Source organism: Amia ocellicauda, chromosome 6, assembly GCF_036373705.1.
Source record: "Amia ocellicauda isolate fAmiCal2 chromosome 6, fAmiCal2.hap1, whole genome shotgun sequence".
NCBI classification, from domain to species: Eukaryota; Metazoa; Chordata; class Actinopteri; order Amiiformes; family Amiidae; genus Amia; species Amia ocellicauda.
In genome coordinates, this window is record NC_089855.1 from 32,735,216 (window position 1) to 32,752,382 (window position 17,167).

The 17,167-nt window shown below is 36.5% G+C and overlaps 1 protein-coding gene across 1 annotated transcript in view; it reads left to right on the forward strand.

Annotated features, from left to right (window-relative positions):
- stxbp5l (syntaxin binding protein 5L) overlaps positions 1–17,167 on the forward strand; it is a 298,005-nt gene that overhangs the window by 129,616 nt on the left and 151,222 nt on the right. Inside the window, exon 4 of the mRNA XM_066706964.1 lies at positions 4,736–4,836. Coding sequence (XP_066563061.1) covers positions 4,736–4,836 — 101 coding nt within the window. The remainder of the gene's footprint in view (positions 1–4,735; positions 4,837–17,167) is intronic.

The window sequence follows — 17,167 nt, forward strand, 5'->3', positions numbered from 1 at the left end:
CTTTGATCTACAGCTTCTCTTTTCCATGTCACACCTGCAAAGTCTATGCTTTCATCTTCCCATCTTCTATGTGGTCATCTTCTATGTATTTTTCCATCTCTTGGTATCGATTCAATAACTTCCTTTGTCCATCTTTGATCAGTTAATCTTGCAATGTGTCCGACTCATTGCCATTTTAACATTTTCACTCTTTCAATTGTCACATATTTTTGTTTGTTCTTGGATATGTTATTTTCTTTTCCCATCTAATTTTATTCCAAGCATATATATAATGTATTTAAATAATGAAATGAAAACTAAATAAGTAGAGGTACTTCACTTCACTGAATAAGAAGGCTTTTCAGCAATAATACAGTGATGGAAAAAAGTATTTGATCCCCTATCAATCAGCAAGATTTCTGGCTCCCAGGTGTCTTTTATACAGGTAACGAGCTGAGATTAGGAGCACTCTCTTAAAGGGAGTCCTCCTAATCTCAGCTCGTTACCTGTATAAAAGACACCTGTCCACAGAAGCAATCAATCAATCAGATTCCAAACTCTCCACCATGGCCAAGACCAAAGAGCTGTCCAAGGATGTCAGGGACAAGATTGTAGACCTACACAAGGCTGGAATGGGCTACAAGTCCATCGCCAAGCAGCTTGGTGAGAAGGTGACAACAGTTGGTGCGATTATTCGCAAATGGAAGAAACACAAAATAACTGTCAGTCTCCCTCGGTCTGGGGCTCCATGCAAGATCTCACCTCGTGGAGTTTCAATGATCATGAGAACGGTGAGGAATCAGCCCAGAACTACACGGGAGGATCTTGTTAATGATCTCAAGGCAGTTGGAACCATAGTCACCAAGAAAACAACTGTTAACACACTACGCCGTGTAGGACTGAAATCCTGCAGCGCCCGCAAGGTCCCCCTGCTCAAGAAAGCACATGTACAGGCCCGTCTGAAGTTTGCCAATGAACATCTGAATGATTCAGAGGAGAACTGGGTGGAAACATTATGTTTTAGGGGTGTTTTTCTGCTAAGGGGACAGGACAACTGCACCGCATCAAAGGGACGATGGATGGGGCCATGTACCATCAAATCTTGGGTGAGAACCTCCTTCCCTCAGCCAGGGCATTGAAAATGGGTCGTGGATGGGTATTCCAGCATGACATTGACCCAAAACACACAGCCAAGGCAACAAAGGAGTGGCTCAAGAAGAAGCACATTAAGGTCCTGGAGTGGCCTAGCCAGTCTCCAGACCTTAATCCCATAGAAAATCAGTGGAGGGAGCTGAAGGTTCGAGTTGCCAAACGTCAGCCTCAAAACCTTAATGACTTGGAGAGGATCTGCAAAGAGGAGTGGGACAAAATCCCTCCTGAGATGTGTGCAAACCTGGTGGCCAACTACAAGAAACGTCTGACCTCTGTGATTGCCAACAAGGGTTTTGCCACCAAGTACTAAGTCGAAGGGGTCAAATACTTATTTCCCTCATTAACATGCAAATCAATTTTTAACTTTTTTGAAATGTGTTTTTCTGGATTTTTTTGTTGTTATTCTGTCTCTCACTGTTAAAATACACCTACCATTAAAATTATAGACTGATCATTTCTTTGTCAGTGGGCAAACATACAAAATCAGCAGGGGATCAAATACTTTTTTTCCCTCACTGTATCTTACTTTTTAAGTTCTGAAAATAAGTTACAGGGAAACATTTTAATGTTTCATTGCATGAATGGTTAAAAGCAGAAGATAAACATGTTATAACCATTCTTTCCCAAACTTGTTATCAAAAACTGGAGAGATCTGTTATTAAATGAACATCTAATTGTTTAGATTTTGGCGATATTTCAAATACAAATTCCATTCATGTCCAATATTAACAAATTTAAACACAAAGCAAATAAGTTAATTTGACATAATTTCTGGATGACCTAAATGTCATCAATATCATTCTAAGGAAGGCTGGAATCAGACAAGTAATTACCTAACCTTCACATTCAGTCAAACTCTGACATCAAGTGGCTGCTCTGAAATGGGTCTTAGTAGGGTCACATGACTTCAGTGACAGAAGTCTTGGTATCACTTTATAATAATGTGCTGCATATTAAGGTGTTATTGATGATTGATGAATGTTCAATAGATTATGCATATATACTTTATAAAGCATCAATAAAGCACTATAAATTAGTGATAACTTATTTATAACCGTGTATGAAATGTAATGGAATGAACAGTTGGCTAGAAAGGGTCCCTCTTTCAAATAATTTATGAACATGTTATACAGCACAATTCACTACTGCTTTGACACATTCCTAATACACTATGTTACACTTTTTGATTATAAATGGTTTATAAGAGGGACACGTTTTAGCTACCGGTCCGACTTTGCCATTCCATATTTTGCTATAACTGAGTTATAATTAATTTGAATGCATCATTAATGCTTTATAAAGTATATATTAATCAGTATTTTATTAATAACACATTCATAAGCAGCAACTTATTATGAAGTATCACCAAATACTTTTTATCTGAAAACCAAGTTACTACATATATTGATATAGTTTCAATGTATATTGATGTTTTATCCTTTGGCCATAAACAATGTCAGTTTGAAAATTTCAGTCAGTTCGGGCTTTATTGGGGTTTACGTGAGTGGGGTTTATTGTGGGTTATACATGCTTTTTGTGTTGGAGAGTTTTAAAAGCTTATTTCCCAGTCTATAACCACCTTAATCTGTAGATAATTTGACCCCTAGAGTAAGGATTTTTATGCATCTCACTCTTTTCATTTCCAAGCAATCATTCACTCCATATAATCCTCTATTCAGCTGTGTAGAAACCTTATCCTCTCTCCTTTAAATGTGCAGTGGCACATTTTTCTCCTTCTTCAGGCAAATTTAGCTGTGATTAAGTTGTGTGTGTCCCCCCCCCCAAAGTGAAAGCTTGTTTTCTTTTTAAGATTTGATGTAGTTTTATTCTTATTTTTCTACCGAGGGGCGTATACATTTTACATGTTATCTTTCCTTTTTTGTTTGTCGTTCCACTTCCTTAATGATGCTGCATTTTACTGTTCACATTTTACTGTCTTTGTGAGCATATTTGTACAGACTTTTTTCACAAGAAAGCTATGATTAGTAAATTGTGTAATGAAACATACCACTTGAAATCAAAGTTTGAAGAGATGGGCAGCGTCTGTGGGACTATGGTCAGGATATATTAAACAGTTACAGTATGGAGATATGGATGGAGCTCTGTAAAGCATCTTAGAGAAAAAATAAATTAAGTAATCTAAATGAGAAATTCCTTCCAACTTGTATTGGCTTTTACTGTTGGTGGGGATGACGGTGGCTTCAGGCTAATACAATTAAGGAAAATAATTGCTCTTGATGAAAACTGCATAGCTGTAGCACTTGCAATATCTTACGCAATTGATTAAGAGAATGCATTTTGGTGGAATTATTCAGGATAAAAGTGTTATAGCAGCTTAATTAGTATGTCTGCTGAAACTACAGTATTATAACCGAGGTGTAGTCTATACTACACATACGTGCTGAATATAATTGAACATAGCGTAAAATAAAAATATACAGTTTTTTGACTCCTTCTACATCATATTTGTTATTGTTAAATGTAGTTGCCGCAATACCTGTATCTTGCCTTATTCTGTATGTGCACATACTGCATTAGGTTAGATAAAAATTTAAATGTGCTGGAAGACATCAGTGGTTCTTACAATACCATAGAAATGTATCAGGAATTAAGTGTTAATATATTATTTTATTTCAGTACAGCACACTCTTTTAGTTCACTACAGTACACAGTAAGGAATGACTTGCATGTCTTGCATTAACACACACATACACACCCTATTATAAGGGTAGAAAATGTACCATTAAAATCAAGAAATGCATTACAATTAAAATTAGAAGGTAGATTACATTAAAAGGAAACTATTGCAGTTCCTATCCACAAGTGTTGAAATGTCACATCATGAAACACCAGAAGAGCACTCCATATGACTTTCAACAGCTGTAAAGGTTACACTTTTATGTGTTAAAAGTTGATAATATGATGAGATTGCACAGAGAAATCACAAATGAATGAATGAATGAATAGACTCCTACCAGATATATAAACCAATTATTTTAGAAACTGTGATGGGTTTCCTTTCAGGTACAAATGAAGATCACAGTGGTCTACAGGTATAATCTAAACATACATGTGGTTTATGTAAGCACCAACAGGTTGCAAGACACTGTGCAGAGTGGTATATAGTGGTTGTCTTGTCTGGACGTGTCCAAATTCCTAGACATCAAAGCTGGAAGACATTGACAGTAATAAATCTAGCCTTATTTGAAGCAGACTGGCAGTTCCAGAGAGCATCTGACACCTAAAATATGTGCCTCTTGATCAGAGTACAGATCCATCAAGAGAATTCCTCCTTTTCCGCAGTCTTTGCTGGTGGCTGCATCTCTGAATCCTGACCATGGCAGCTTCTCAATTCCTTGGACAGTATGCAGCCAGTAGCATGACCTTGCTGTTTAGATGGCAGGACTCAAAGAACTGAGTTCTATAAAAGCCAAAGCAGTTTCAAGAAAATCACTGTGTAAAAACAAATCCCTGTCCATTACATACCTCCATACACAATGGGTATTTAAGTTTTTAAAGGGAACAATAACCTGACAAGAATTATACTAAACCATTAGCAGATCCTGTAATCTCTCTGTCTCTCTCTCCCTCCCCCCCACCACAGGGAGCCCTGGTAACTGCCTGTGCCGATGACACTCTTCACCTCTGGAACCTTCGTCAGAAGCGCCCAGCCATCCTCCATTCTCTCAAATTCAACAGAGAGCGGTGAGGAATCAAAGCTTTTGTTCTGTTCTGTGCACAGCCACATCATAGTACATCCCTTGAGGCACTTATACTGCTGCTACTACTACTGCTGCTAATGATAATACATCATTGGAATGTTTAAGCACTTATTAGTAAATCATTTTTTTTATTTGTGAATTCAGACACTGTCCCACAGTGCACCTGTGTAAAAGCAGGCGTGCTATACATACACTTCATTATCAAATGTATTGGAACACTTGTGATAATGCTTTATACCACATTATCCTGTACAGTACAATATTGCAAAGTTAGATAATGGTAATCTGCAACCTGTTCAAGCTCGTTTCTTCGTGTGGGGCATTTGGGTCGGAGCCGACAGCTTCTCATTGAATGAAAATACTTTGCCGTATTGCGTACTGTTTTTAAGACAGTAGTGATGTTAAGGGACCCCAGATATACTGCTGGGAATATTGTATGGAAGGGAGAGGCCTGGGCAATCAGACTGGAGTCCACACCAGACAGATACCTGTTTAGAAATGCATTGTCCTTATATCTGCAGTGTTCACTTCATTGATATTAAATAGTAAATAAGGATAGATAGATAAATAGATGATAATAAAAAGATACATCACAGGGTGGTTTATGTAAATGGGTCTCCCACTACCTCCATTTACTCTGTAGTCTGTTTAAGGAGAGAAAATAGATTTTATAATAATCCATTATTTGTCTTATTAAAGCTGTCAAAATCAGCAGTGAGTGGGTTGATATATACTAGTCTCTCGCAAATGTCCTTAACATTAAACAGAGGGTGACCATTTTCTTAATTCATGGTTTGACTTCATAATTAGATCAGTGGTGCACAAAGTGTACAATGAAGGCAAGTATTGTGTATTGGGCTCATATCATGTATTTATTCATTTTGTGTATTTAAGTATTCATGTCATGTAATTAGCCTTTTTCCCTTTAGCAATAATTAAAGTCCAGGCCTTAACTCGTAATTTTACTTTGTAATATTGCTGGTTAATTGAAACTGTTAATTAAAGCAATGCTCAGGATTAGAAATGACATTAATTGCATCTCAGCTTTATAGCTAAACAAACAGTAGTGTAATGATTTTAAGTCTATGTTGTAGCAGTTCATCTATAGAATTTACATTTTATTGCATAGAGCCATTGTGTCACTGTTTCAGTCATTTTTGTGAAGGGATTTGAAATTGAAGGAAAAACACATAACAGCCCTCTTTTGGAACTCAGGTTGGTCATTTTTTAAATTTACTTTTATTAACTGTTAACTAACATGTAATAAACATATTATTTGTTTATTTGTTGTTATTAGTTAGTTAATAGTTCACAAGTTATGTTTCACGCTTTATTTGTGAGGGTAACGTATTATGTTAGTAACAATCAGCAAATAATTAAAATTACAAATTGTTAATCACATCCTGGCAGATTGATGCAATGAAACTCAAATTCAGGACTAGTTCAAAAGGGGCATGAATGGAAGCAGACCTTATTTATTTGCTTTTATGAGACTCTGTTGGCAGGTTCTGTGACACTTAACTATCTGAGGTGATTGCTATAATGAGATTCATAGCAGAAAGACCAAACCCCAGAAAATAGTAGGTATATTATGATTATGTTTCTCAAAATATCAGGTCAACATGTGCCTGTATCCAGTGTTTCAAGGCAGTAGATTAATTCCAGAGAATTTAAAGGTGTTTTACAACACAAACTGTGATTTTCAACAGTGGACAAATAAGAAGTTGATTAGAAATGCATAAAGTAATTTCTAAACCAGATCCTGGTCAATTAATACACTCTATTCAAAGGGATTCTATGAAATGTGTCCTGTATATTAAATTCCAGCTCCTTTCAAAATATTAATTAAATTAAGTGTTTTGTTAAGTGAACTTTGCCACCCTTTTCATCCTGTTCACAGTAGCTGAGTTTATAGGGACTTTTATTTATCGTGAAATAATGACATATTTGGGAGAAAACAAAATTTTGACTTTGTGACCAACACAAATTCTAGCAAATTGGCCATGGAGAAGGAAAGGTTAGATCTTGAAATGTGAAAATGAGGAAAAACAACAAAAATCCACAAGTAATCTCATTCCTTATCTTTGAAAGAGGGCAGGGCTGTTAACAGTGTGGGTATAAAAATGGCAGTAAAACTAGAAGTCACCACCATGACAACCATGGATTTCATTGTGTAATTTGCTCTTATTGCTGTTTATTCTGCATGCCAACCACTTTCTGACATTCTTGCTGGACAGTATGAGAATTTGCCGTATGGTACATTTGCATTTGACGTCAGCAAAACTGCTGCTCTTCTCAAGTATAAGAAATGCAACGAATATAAAACCCAGGAGGAATAGTGTCTGCATGGCAAGGGTGATATCAATTGGGTTATTCTGTATGTATGTCTGGTATTTCTCTCAGGAAAGTAAAGGTTGTGATGTTATGTTACTTCTTGACATGTGCCAAAAAAACTTTTTTTTTTTTCTTTTAGCTTTTCCAATATGGAAAACGTTAAGTCATTGGGGTATGCTTTCTCTGTTCATATTCTTTCCTTCATGTCCAATGCTATTTCCTTGCATACTCTAACCAGCCTCGAAATTGCATAGTTTTTCTTCATAATAACAGAGCTGTATTTCTTTAATGTCAATAGGCAGTAGAAGACGGCATATTTTGGAAAACAAATCATTGAAATGTGCCACACTGAGAAATAGATTTGGGCTCCTTTTGAAAGCTCATTTTTCTAAATGTTTTTGAAAATACTACAATTCTTAAGCTCGTATGATGAGAAAACCCATAAGAAACAATTCTATTATACCTCAGAACAACGGCAGGGTGCTTAACTCGTATATAACACTCATTTATTTGTCTCTTCTTTTGAGAAATATTTAGGCAAGTATATTTTCCTATCGTCTTTCTCCTGAGCTACATAAGCAAGGACAGCTTAACACTTTAACAGTAAATCGAACATATTTTATTATAGCAATAAAATACAATTAGACCAATCAATTACCTTACTAATATTAAGATTATGTGGCTTTTGCTTGCTTTATTGTACTCTGCAGCTCAACATTGAATTCAATATCTCTCATGGAATTTAAGGTTTTACTGGGTTGTGGTGCCTGCTGAGAGTGATGTCACATTGGACTGCTTACATAGACTGCAGCATGCAACTCAATGAGACTGATAGAGATGTCAGACACTCTAATTAATACAGGATATGAAATTGTAAACCGTATTACTAATAAGGAAATTGAGTAGTTAATGTTATTATTTTTGTATATTCTTAATGAAATATTGCATAGTAGACCATCACGTTCAACAGAAATCTAGAACTATTCAATTTTGTCTTACATTGAGGCATTCATTGTCTGTTTTTGTTAAAATTAAATCAGAAAAGGACTTGCTAAATATTGTAGATGCATTTTTCCTTTTTTTCACACTATGCAATTGATCATTCTTTTTGTGGGCATGTCGTGAGTACCATCTTAAAAAATTTAGTTTGGGAGGATAAGGCTTTGTTAATCCACCACAGATTGCATTAGAAATATCTGATCAATGATATGAACACACACAATAATTTCCCAACTTAGATGAAAGTGTGCACAGCTTTATAGGGTCAACCTTCTTGTACAAACATAAAATTAGGCGTTAACTCGGCATGCTTAAATGGCTTTGCGTTATTAGTTTTGCAGCAGTTACTTTTTTTATGTATTTGTTGTGAATCTAGACTACAGCTCTTAGCAGTTTCCCTCTGAAACAAAGTGTTATGGAAAATGTATGCCCTTCAGTGTTTAATACTGTATTATTTTATTTTTCTGTTATTTTGGGGCAAAAACCTCTCTCTAAGAAAGAAAAAACAGCTCCTTAATGAATAACCCAGATTATGATGTTTCATGAGTACAGTTGGCCTTATCAACAATCTTGCAGATATTGACTGATCAATGCCTCCCTATAGCACCCTGCATACATCTTCTAGAGTTGATGAAAGAGGTTGCAATGAATTAATCTGCAAGCCCCCAAGCTTTATCGGACAGTATTCTTTCTGGATGTAATCACGTTGTTGTTTATTATTTTTGAAGGAAAAAAAGGCAACATCTCCCCTAACCAACTATAAACAAGACACTTCTACTCCTATTTACTACATTGTTTACTACCAGACTTGCTGCCTCGTGTAGATCTGGCTATGTGTTAGCTACTGACTGATCACCTGCCTTTTCATTGCATAACCAATCAGTCAATAAGAAACACAGGGCAGCCCCTTCCCCATCCTCTTTATAAAATTATATGAGTACTATTCTCACTAGATATCACCAGTAAAATCATAGACCAGCTTGTCCTTTACCCCTGCTTTCTGCATTACAAGCATCTCTGCTGAATAGAAGAATTAATTTTCTCAAAATCACACAAGCGAATTCAGGCGGTACAGCTGGCCTTAAAACAACTAAAGAAACTGATACACCAGTAACGATACTCAAGGCATTCAGATGGGAAACCATAACACTTTTAACACTCGTTTTATTTATTTATTTTGATTTTATTTCACTGGCAGTTCTGTGTGCTCTAATGTGCATCTGGCAGATGCGTATTATGTGAATTGACTTATGTCAGTCTTTCATTTCAGCTTTTCGAAGCTTATGTGCAAATTTCAATATTTTTTTAATCTTTTCTGGAAATCAAAGTATAAATTATTTTCTTTCTTTTTAATGTTGGTACAGAAACAGCTGTCAGATAGGCTATCAGTGTGTCAGATCTACTGAAATATTTAGTGTGATTGGGTCTGGCTTGTTTACTTATTTTTGGGGGGTGGTGGAGTCTGGTAATGAAGTGAAGTGAAGTAATTGTCAATTTGCAAGGCCTTTGATGCTTTAAATAATTTGTTGAGCTATTAGCTTACATGCCAGCAGCAAACATGTTCCTGTTAAAAAGCTGTCAATATGTGTGCATTGGATTAAACCTCCTTTTATATGCAGCTGATTACTGTGGTGCTCTCTCAGCCATGAGAAGTGGAACTGTATATTTTCCTGATGTTTTTTTCTAAGCATTTTTCTAATGTTCTGTGCTTAGTGACACTGAATCAACTCCCAATTATTAGTAGAACATGGGTTATATAGCACAATACAGGATATTTCACTTTGTCAACTCTAAAGTTTAAGCAAATTGTTTCACTGAGCACCATTTGATCCAGATAAGGAAGGTGAAACGGGGATTTGACAGGTGTGAAAGCATGACATTGTTTACATGATTAAGTTATCTCAGTCTGAGGGTGAACCTTTATATACTGGCAATGCTTTAGTTTGAAGTACAGAAATGTTAACATTGGCAGGTGTTATGAAATTATTAGTAATTCATTGTTTACAAAGGGTTTACATCAGAGACCAAATTGCCTTTTTTTGTAAGTCATTTAGTCATTAGACACTAATTACCAGGTTATGGACATATTTATTAATAGTCTTTTAATATTATCCAAAGGTTTTACATAGCAGCAGAATGGGAAGCAGTGCAAGTTGAAACAAAGTCCTCAGCTGAACTCTGAAACCATGCATGTCTATGTATTTTTGTTTGCCTTACATTGAACCAGCCTGCCTACTGGACTACTGCCGAAGGACACATCCCATTTCGTAAAGCCCTAATTGCAAAGCACAGAGTTCACACGTTCATCTCAATCTTAATAAGACATCTCAACAGTTAACAACCTCAGTTTTGTTCATAATTGTATCTGTACATATTTTTCCTTTCATTCTTCCTCTCCTCATCCACCCCTCCCCCCCATCCCTTCCCTTTCTGTTCATTGTTTCTTTCCAAGTCCACTGAGAGATTATTGCCCCCGATGTCGGCACTCATTTGAAGACTTGTCCGTCTCTTCTAATTTGGTCTTTTGCGGAAACAGCAGGGGTTGATTAAAAAATAGAAGAAAAAAAAATGTAGCAGGCTGTGCTGGGTCTGCTGAGCACAATCTCTCGCTGCATCTTTCAGTGTGTCATGGCTGTGTCACTCAAAGTGATGTTTCCAACTCCTTTAACATTGCATGAAGGAAGACAAGTATTCCTTTATTTTGTATCAACCTCTTTTGTGAAGAAACCAAGATGCATTTTAGTTTACAATTTGAAATTATCCGGTACATTTTTGTTCACTCTTTTCAATAGCTCTTGGTTTTAGACCATGGGCCATTTTAGTTATGTATAACTGAAGTGAGCTTCATCTGAAACAATGCTTGTAACACCTGGTATAGATTAGGGTGTTATTTAAGTATTAATAGAGTGTTATTAATCAAGTACTAACTGACATCCACTAAAGATTAGCTGCATGTTCTAAACAAATGGTACCTTGTTTCCATACGTTTCCACACCTTATAAATGTATAATTCTGCTCTAACACACTTGTTTATAAATAATTTATAAGGTGACATGTTGCAACCCTTAAGCCAGTGGTTCTTCACTGGTCCTGGAGACCTGCTTGTTAATAATGTGCTTAATATGACTTGTTTTAAATATGTAGCTTACACATTATTTTGAGATTTCAAGTGCCTTATATAATTTAATATAATATTCTTATAACTGTTTACAATTATTATAAAGGTCTGATATGCCAAATTATTACTTAATTTAAGGGTTCTTGGTAAGTAACTGAGAGCTTAACTGCTACAAAATCAAGCAAGACAATGGGTCCACGCGGCCAGGGTTGAGAACTATTGACCTAATCTAAAGTGTTATGCAATGTTCATAAACTGGATGGTAACAATTCAAGTTTAGCACTAGATATTCAAATACATATTAAGTTTTTTTGAATGAAAGGATTCAACATTAACACCCTAAATGTAATGTACTGTCACACTTTTGCAGTTGTTAATTGCAATTGCCGGAACACGTTATTAAAACCGCAATAAATAACATAATGAAAGCATGTTTACAATGTAGAACTCATTTAATGTTATCTCTTCAGTGAGACCAAAAAAAATAATAGCCATGACATTTCACAGAAGTCTGTCCACATCAAATCAGTCTACTGAATTGTAAAGTTTAAAGTATTTTGAAAACCTTTGTGCATGGCATTGCTTTAAAGTGGATTGTTAGCACCTGCTAGCAGTACTTGTGCACACTAGTCTCAATCAGCCTTCAATCAGTCAAACTGTGCGACAGTTGGAAATTGCTTGTTTGAGCATACCTTTTGATTCCCTTTTGAAAGGCATCTGTTGCCATTGGGAACTCAAAGGACCAGGGTGAAACTGAAGTGAAGTTCGCCAGCAGCTCTTTATTTTCAAGACAATCCTCTGAAAACAATTTCTCCCTTTCTGATTACAAACTCAGATTTTGCTTAACAGCTCTCATCAAATTGTCAGCGGCAACCAAGCCATGACTTTCTGAAGGCCGGACTTCAGCGTTTTATTATTAGAATATTATAATTAAAATTATGCAAATGTCCTGAAATTAGTTTTCTAATGTGTATCGTCTCATGCTGGCTTTTGTGTGATGGATGCCTCGTGTTGCCCTTGGCAAGCACAGGAAGGTAGGTTTGTTGGCTTGATGATTTATAAAGGTCCCCAGCCAAGCTAAGCTTTCAGGTCCTTTGACTTTGCAAACTCACCTAGACTACACCTGAAAACTCTACGATTTATCTCTCTGAAGTACCGAGCTACTTCACATTAATCTCAGTGATGAATCTGATTACTAGCACATTTGTTTAATTTCTAGTTCTATATGCATATCTGTCAACCGTGTGTTTGGCGGGTTGACCAAGTTCTAGGAAACAGGCGCACAAACAAGCATGGATACACTGAAAGAGGAGTGTGTTTGTTATGTACAGAGAATATGAATCAGAAGTAGACAGAAAAAAACATAGCCTAGACAGACAAACTCATCCAAATCACAAGTCCAAATCCTTAAGCCAAAGTTCCTTTTCTACTTTTATATTTTGTAAGTCGCCCTGGACAAGGGTGTCTGATAAGAAATTATTATAATAATAATAAAAATAATAATATTATCTTTCTTTGCATTGTCATACAAAACATACAGCATTTTCACAGGAAGTCAATTCAAGATATCTCAAATTCAATTCGAGATATCTTAAAATATAGTTAATTTGAGATATCTCAAATGCAATTCATGGTGGCCATTTTGTGCCACACCTAGCACTGCACCACAGCATATTATATGTTTTTGCACCTCACTGGCTATTTTTGTATATCTTCCTCTACTATACAAGCTTGTCAGATATTTGGTATTATATTGCATATGTTTTGTTACACAACTCTACAATATGTCACCTTAACCCCAGTGCAATGTAGCTCTTTACAGTTCCTTTGATGAATGTAAGTCACTTTAGAGTGACCACCAAATAAAATAATATCTGATGTGTTACAACCTCACAGATGCAATTGCACATTTGCACTCAGTGGGGCTATTTACATGCAAGTTGAAATTGCTCTATGAGCATGCATTCATGTACAAATGATGCATGCATGTGCTCCTGAATATGGGACTTTTAAATATATCTGTACAGTTTTTGTGTTTCTTTTAATATTTCAACAAAGTGCCTGTGTTCAAAACCAACACATCAGGAATTGTTTCTTATATATTTGTTCTAAGGCTTAATTGATACAGAACTACTATCATCCCAGTACATAGAAAGAAAAAAAATGTCACGTTTCATTAAAAGCCACACTTAAATAATGACTTTCTGTAAGAAATGTCTCTGAGTTCAAAAATCCATCATGGATTCCAGATCCTGAATAGATTGAGGCAGGAAATTCCATGAAAAGAATAAAGTGAACTGCTCTCAGTATGGTCTTGGAAACACACAATATGCCAGCATCAGTTGAGCATAAAGTGTGACCAGGGGAATAATCTGATAGCAGGTTATGTAAATTACTAGGAGCAGAGCCCTTCGGTGCCATGTATGTCAATATTGTAATTGACATGCAGCTAAAACAACTCCAGGCATATGTGATTTTTCCTGTCAAGATTCATACATTTTTCAGCCTAACCCATTTTCTTCTTTCTCTTGGGACCACACCCCACCTCCACCCACCCACACACACACACACACGCACACAGACGCACACACACAGGGAAATAAAATAAAATTTAACTTAAAATATATTCTTGATTAAATCCAGTTTACTTTAGTACATTTATTTTTATCAGTCTGTCTATATAAACTCCATTAGAAAAAAACAATACAGATAAAACTATTGTTTTCATATTCTGCTGTGTTTAGTAATGCCAAAAGATTTTGTATAAAACACCTGCATTTAAAGTTTCAAGAAATTAAACAAATTCATGTGATATTCCTCTCAATTATTTTGGTTAAAGAATAATGTTTTATATGGTCCATTAAATGAGAAAATAAAATTGTTTATAGATTTTTTTTCAGTTGTCAGAATCTCAGATTTTACAATGAATATTAAAAGATCAGATAAGGTAAACTGGATTTAAAAATGCTTTACATTCCCATGTTCTTTAAATGTTTAAGAGTCCAAATCATTTTGGATTCGTCAAAGCCTCTCAAAGGCTGTAAAAGTATTACAAAATACGGAACTGCCTAAAGTCATGTATTCCAGGTCCCAGACTCAGACTGTGTATATATACATATATGTATGGATTCTGTTCCGTGTATCTGAACAAGAAAGTGAAAACAACCACAAAAACCACATTGCTTCAGTTAATAAAGTGTGTGCTTATGGCAAATTGTTGTCATCTTAATTGCTTTCAATTCGCCTCCTGCTGCTGATACCATGCAATGAAACAAGCTTTCTTTGTCTGGGTCCTGTATTTGTGCTGCAGGCCTAGATTTCAAACATAATTGCAGAGAGAGGCAGCACAGCAATGGCAATTGACTCAAAAAAACTGCTCCATTCATGTCTCAGTAACTCCAGGTTGTTCCAGTGTAGTAATGGTTTTGTATTGTTTGTACGGCCTCCTAAAAGATTGTTTCCAATTCCCTATGGACTCTGTGTTTTAAGGACAAGCATCACACTGAGGACCGAAGAAAGCTTGTACATTTCCGCCTGAATACATTCAATCTTGAATGTCCTGAACATTACGCCACCATGGAGTAATGGAGTAACATTGTGTTACCTAAAATTATGGGTTGCTATCATGTTTATACTCTATCATATAAATTGCTGTTAAAACTTACTAAATTATGAGAAAAGTCCAAAGCCAACATGGCTGTTGCTTCAGATTTATGTGCTGGCTTTTGACATGCGACATTAGCTTTTCAGGCTGATCTTCCCATTCTGTCATTTTAAAGTCATCTCTTTACTTTTTCCCCTCAATATGGATAGATTTGAAATGTTGAACTGGACATCAAGTATGGTTCTAGTTAGGAAAAGATTAAACCACTCGAGCGTTGCTTTAGCAGTATGCTTAGGGTCATTGTCCTGCTGGAAGGTAAACCTCCATCCCAGTCTCAAATCTCTGGAAGACTGAAACAGGTTTTCCTCAAGAATTTCCCTGTATTTAGGGCCATCCATCATTGATTCAATTCAGACCAGTTTCCCAGTCCCTGCCAATTAAAAACAGGCCCACAGCATGATGCTCCACCACCAGGCTTCACTGTGGGGATGGTGTTCTCGGGGTGTTGGGTTTGCGCCAGACATAGCATTTTCCTTGATGGCCAAAAAGCTCAATTTTAGTCTCATCTGAACAGAGTACCTTCTTTCATATGTTTGGGGAGTCTTTGATCAACAGCAGACGTGTTTGCTTATTTTTTTCTTTAAGCAATGCCATTTTTCTGGCCACTCTTCCATAAAGCCCAGCTCTGTCGAGTATATGGACAGATACTCCAGTCTCCACTGTGGAGCTTTGCAGCTCCTTCATGGTTATATTTGGTCTCTTTGTTGCCTCTCTGATTAATGCCCTCCTTGCCTGGTGTGTGAGTTTTGGTGGGTTGGTTTTTGTGGTGCCATATTCTTTCCATTTTTTAATAATGGATTTAATGGTGCTCCGTGGGATGTTCAAAGTTTAGAATATTTTTTTATAACCTATCCCTGATCTGTACTTCTGGACAATTTTGTCACTGACCGGTTTGGAGAGCTCCTTGGTCTTCATGGTGCCACTTGCTTTGGTGTTGCCCCTTGCTCAGCGATGTTGCAGACACTGGGGCCTTCCAGTACAGTTGTATTATATACTGAGATCATGCAACAGATCATGTGACACTTAGATTGCACACAGGTGGACTTTATTTAACTAATTATGTGACATCTGAAGGTAATTGGTTACACCAGATCTTATTTGGGGGCTTCATAGCAAAGGGGGTAAATACATATGCATGCACCACTTTTTTAAATTTTTTAGAATTTTTTAAAACAGGTTATTTTTTTAATTTCACTTCAACAATTAGGACTATTTTGTGTATGTCCATTACATGAAATCCAAATAAAAATCCTTTTAAAGTCCAGGTTGTAATGCAACAAAATAGGACAAATACCAAGGGGGGAGAATACTTTCGCAAGGCACTGTATTTTGTTTTGTTTTGTTTTATGGTTTCTATGCAGCAGATTGATCCCTTGTAATCTCTGCTCTCAATTTTTTGTTCACTGATATTCTACCTGACTGGGTTACCCAAGCTCAAACTGATACCAAAAAATAAATACAAAAAATTGGGTCATTTGAGGCAACACTCCCATTATAGCCTACTGAGGAGCCAGACATACTGCTCTCCAGAGACACTTTTCCTTTACCAAGTGAAAGTGCTACCTTTGAAATGCGTTAAATATCAATAACTTGCTGCTAGCTTGTGCCCGGCATACCAAAGTTGTATTCGTACAAAAGTGAAAAGCCTTCATCAAACCTTCTCTTCCAGTAGATACTGCACCTACATGGGCCAAACCAACGGTCTATGTGCTTTATTTTCTGCAAATACAACAAAGAAGGTACAGTTAAAAAGAGAACTCATTTGAGTCTTACTGAGCTACCACTAAGAAAGGGGATATATACATTGCTGGCAAACATAAAGGTTCAGTTTCCATCTCAAGAGAAAACTTGCTAAACCCTGTGATGCTGTGTGTGGTGAGAGGCGCTGCCCCTCAAGGAACCCCGGGGGAGGTGAATTATTGGGAGATGCACCTTCCTCTTTAAACAGGAAGTGATCCATTTGGATTGTGAGAAGTTTGTTATGTGTGTGTGTCTTTTATAAGTTCTGTGTTTAGAAAGGGGCCTGTTTATATGTTTAGGTAGACTCGATTAGACTCGATCTGTTTCCCAAACCCCCGCCTTAGAGCCCCAGTGCCAAACTGAGTATGAACTCCCATCTCAATCAAAAGGCTGTAGACAATTCTACAAATCTATGCTGACAGAAGGGTTGTGTGAATCTTTGGAACGGGACAGAGGATT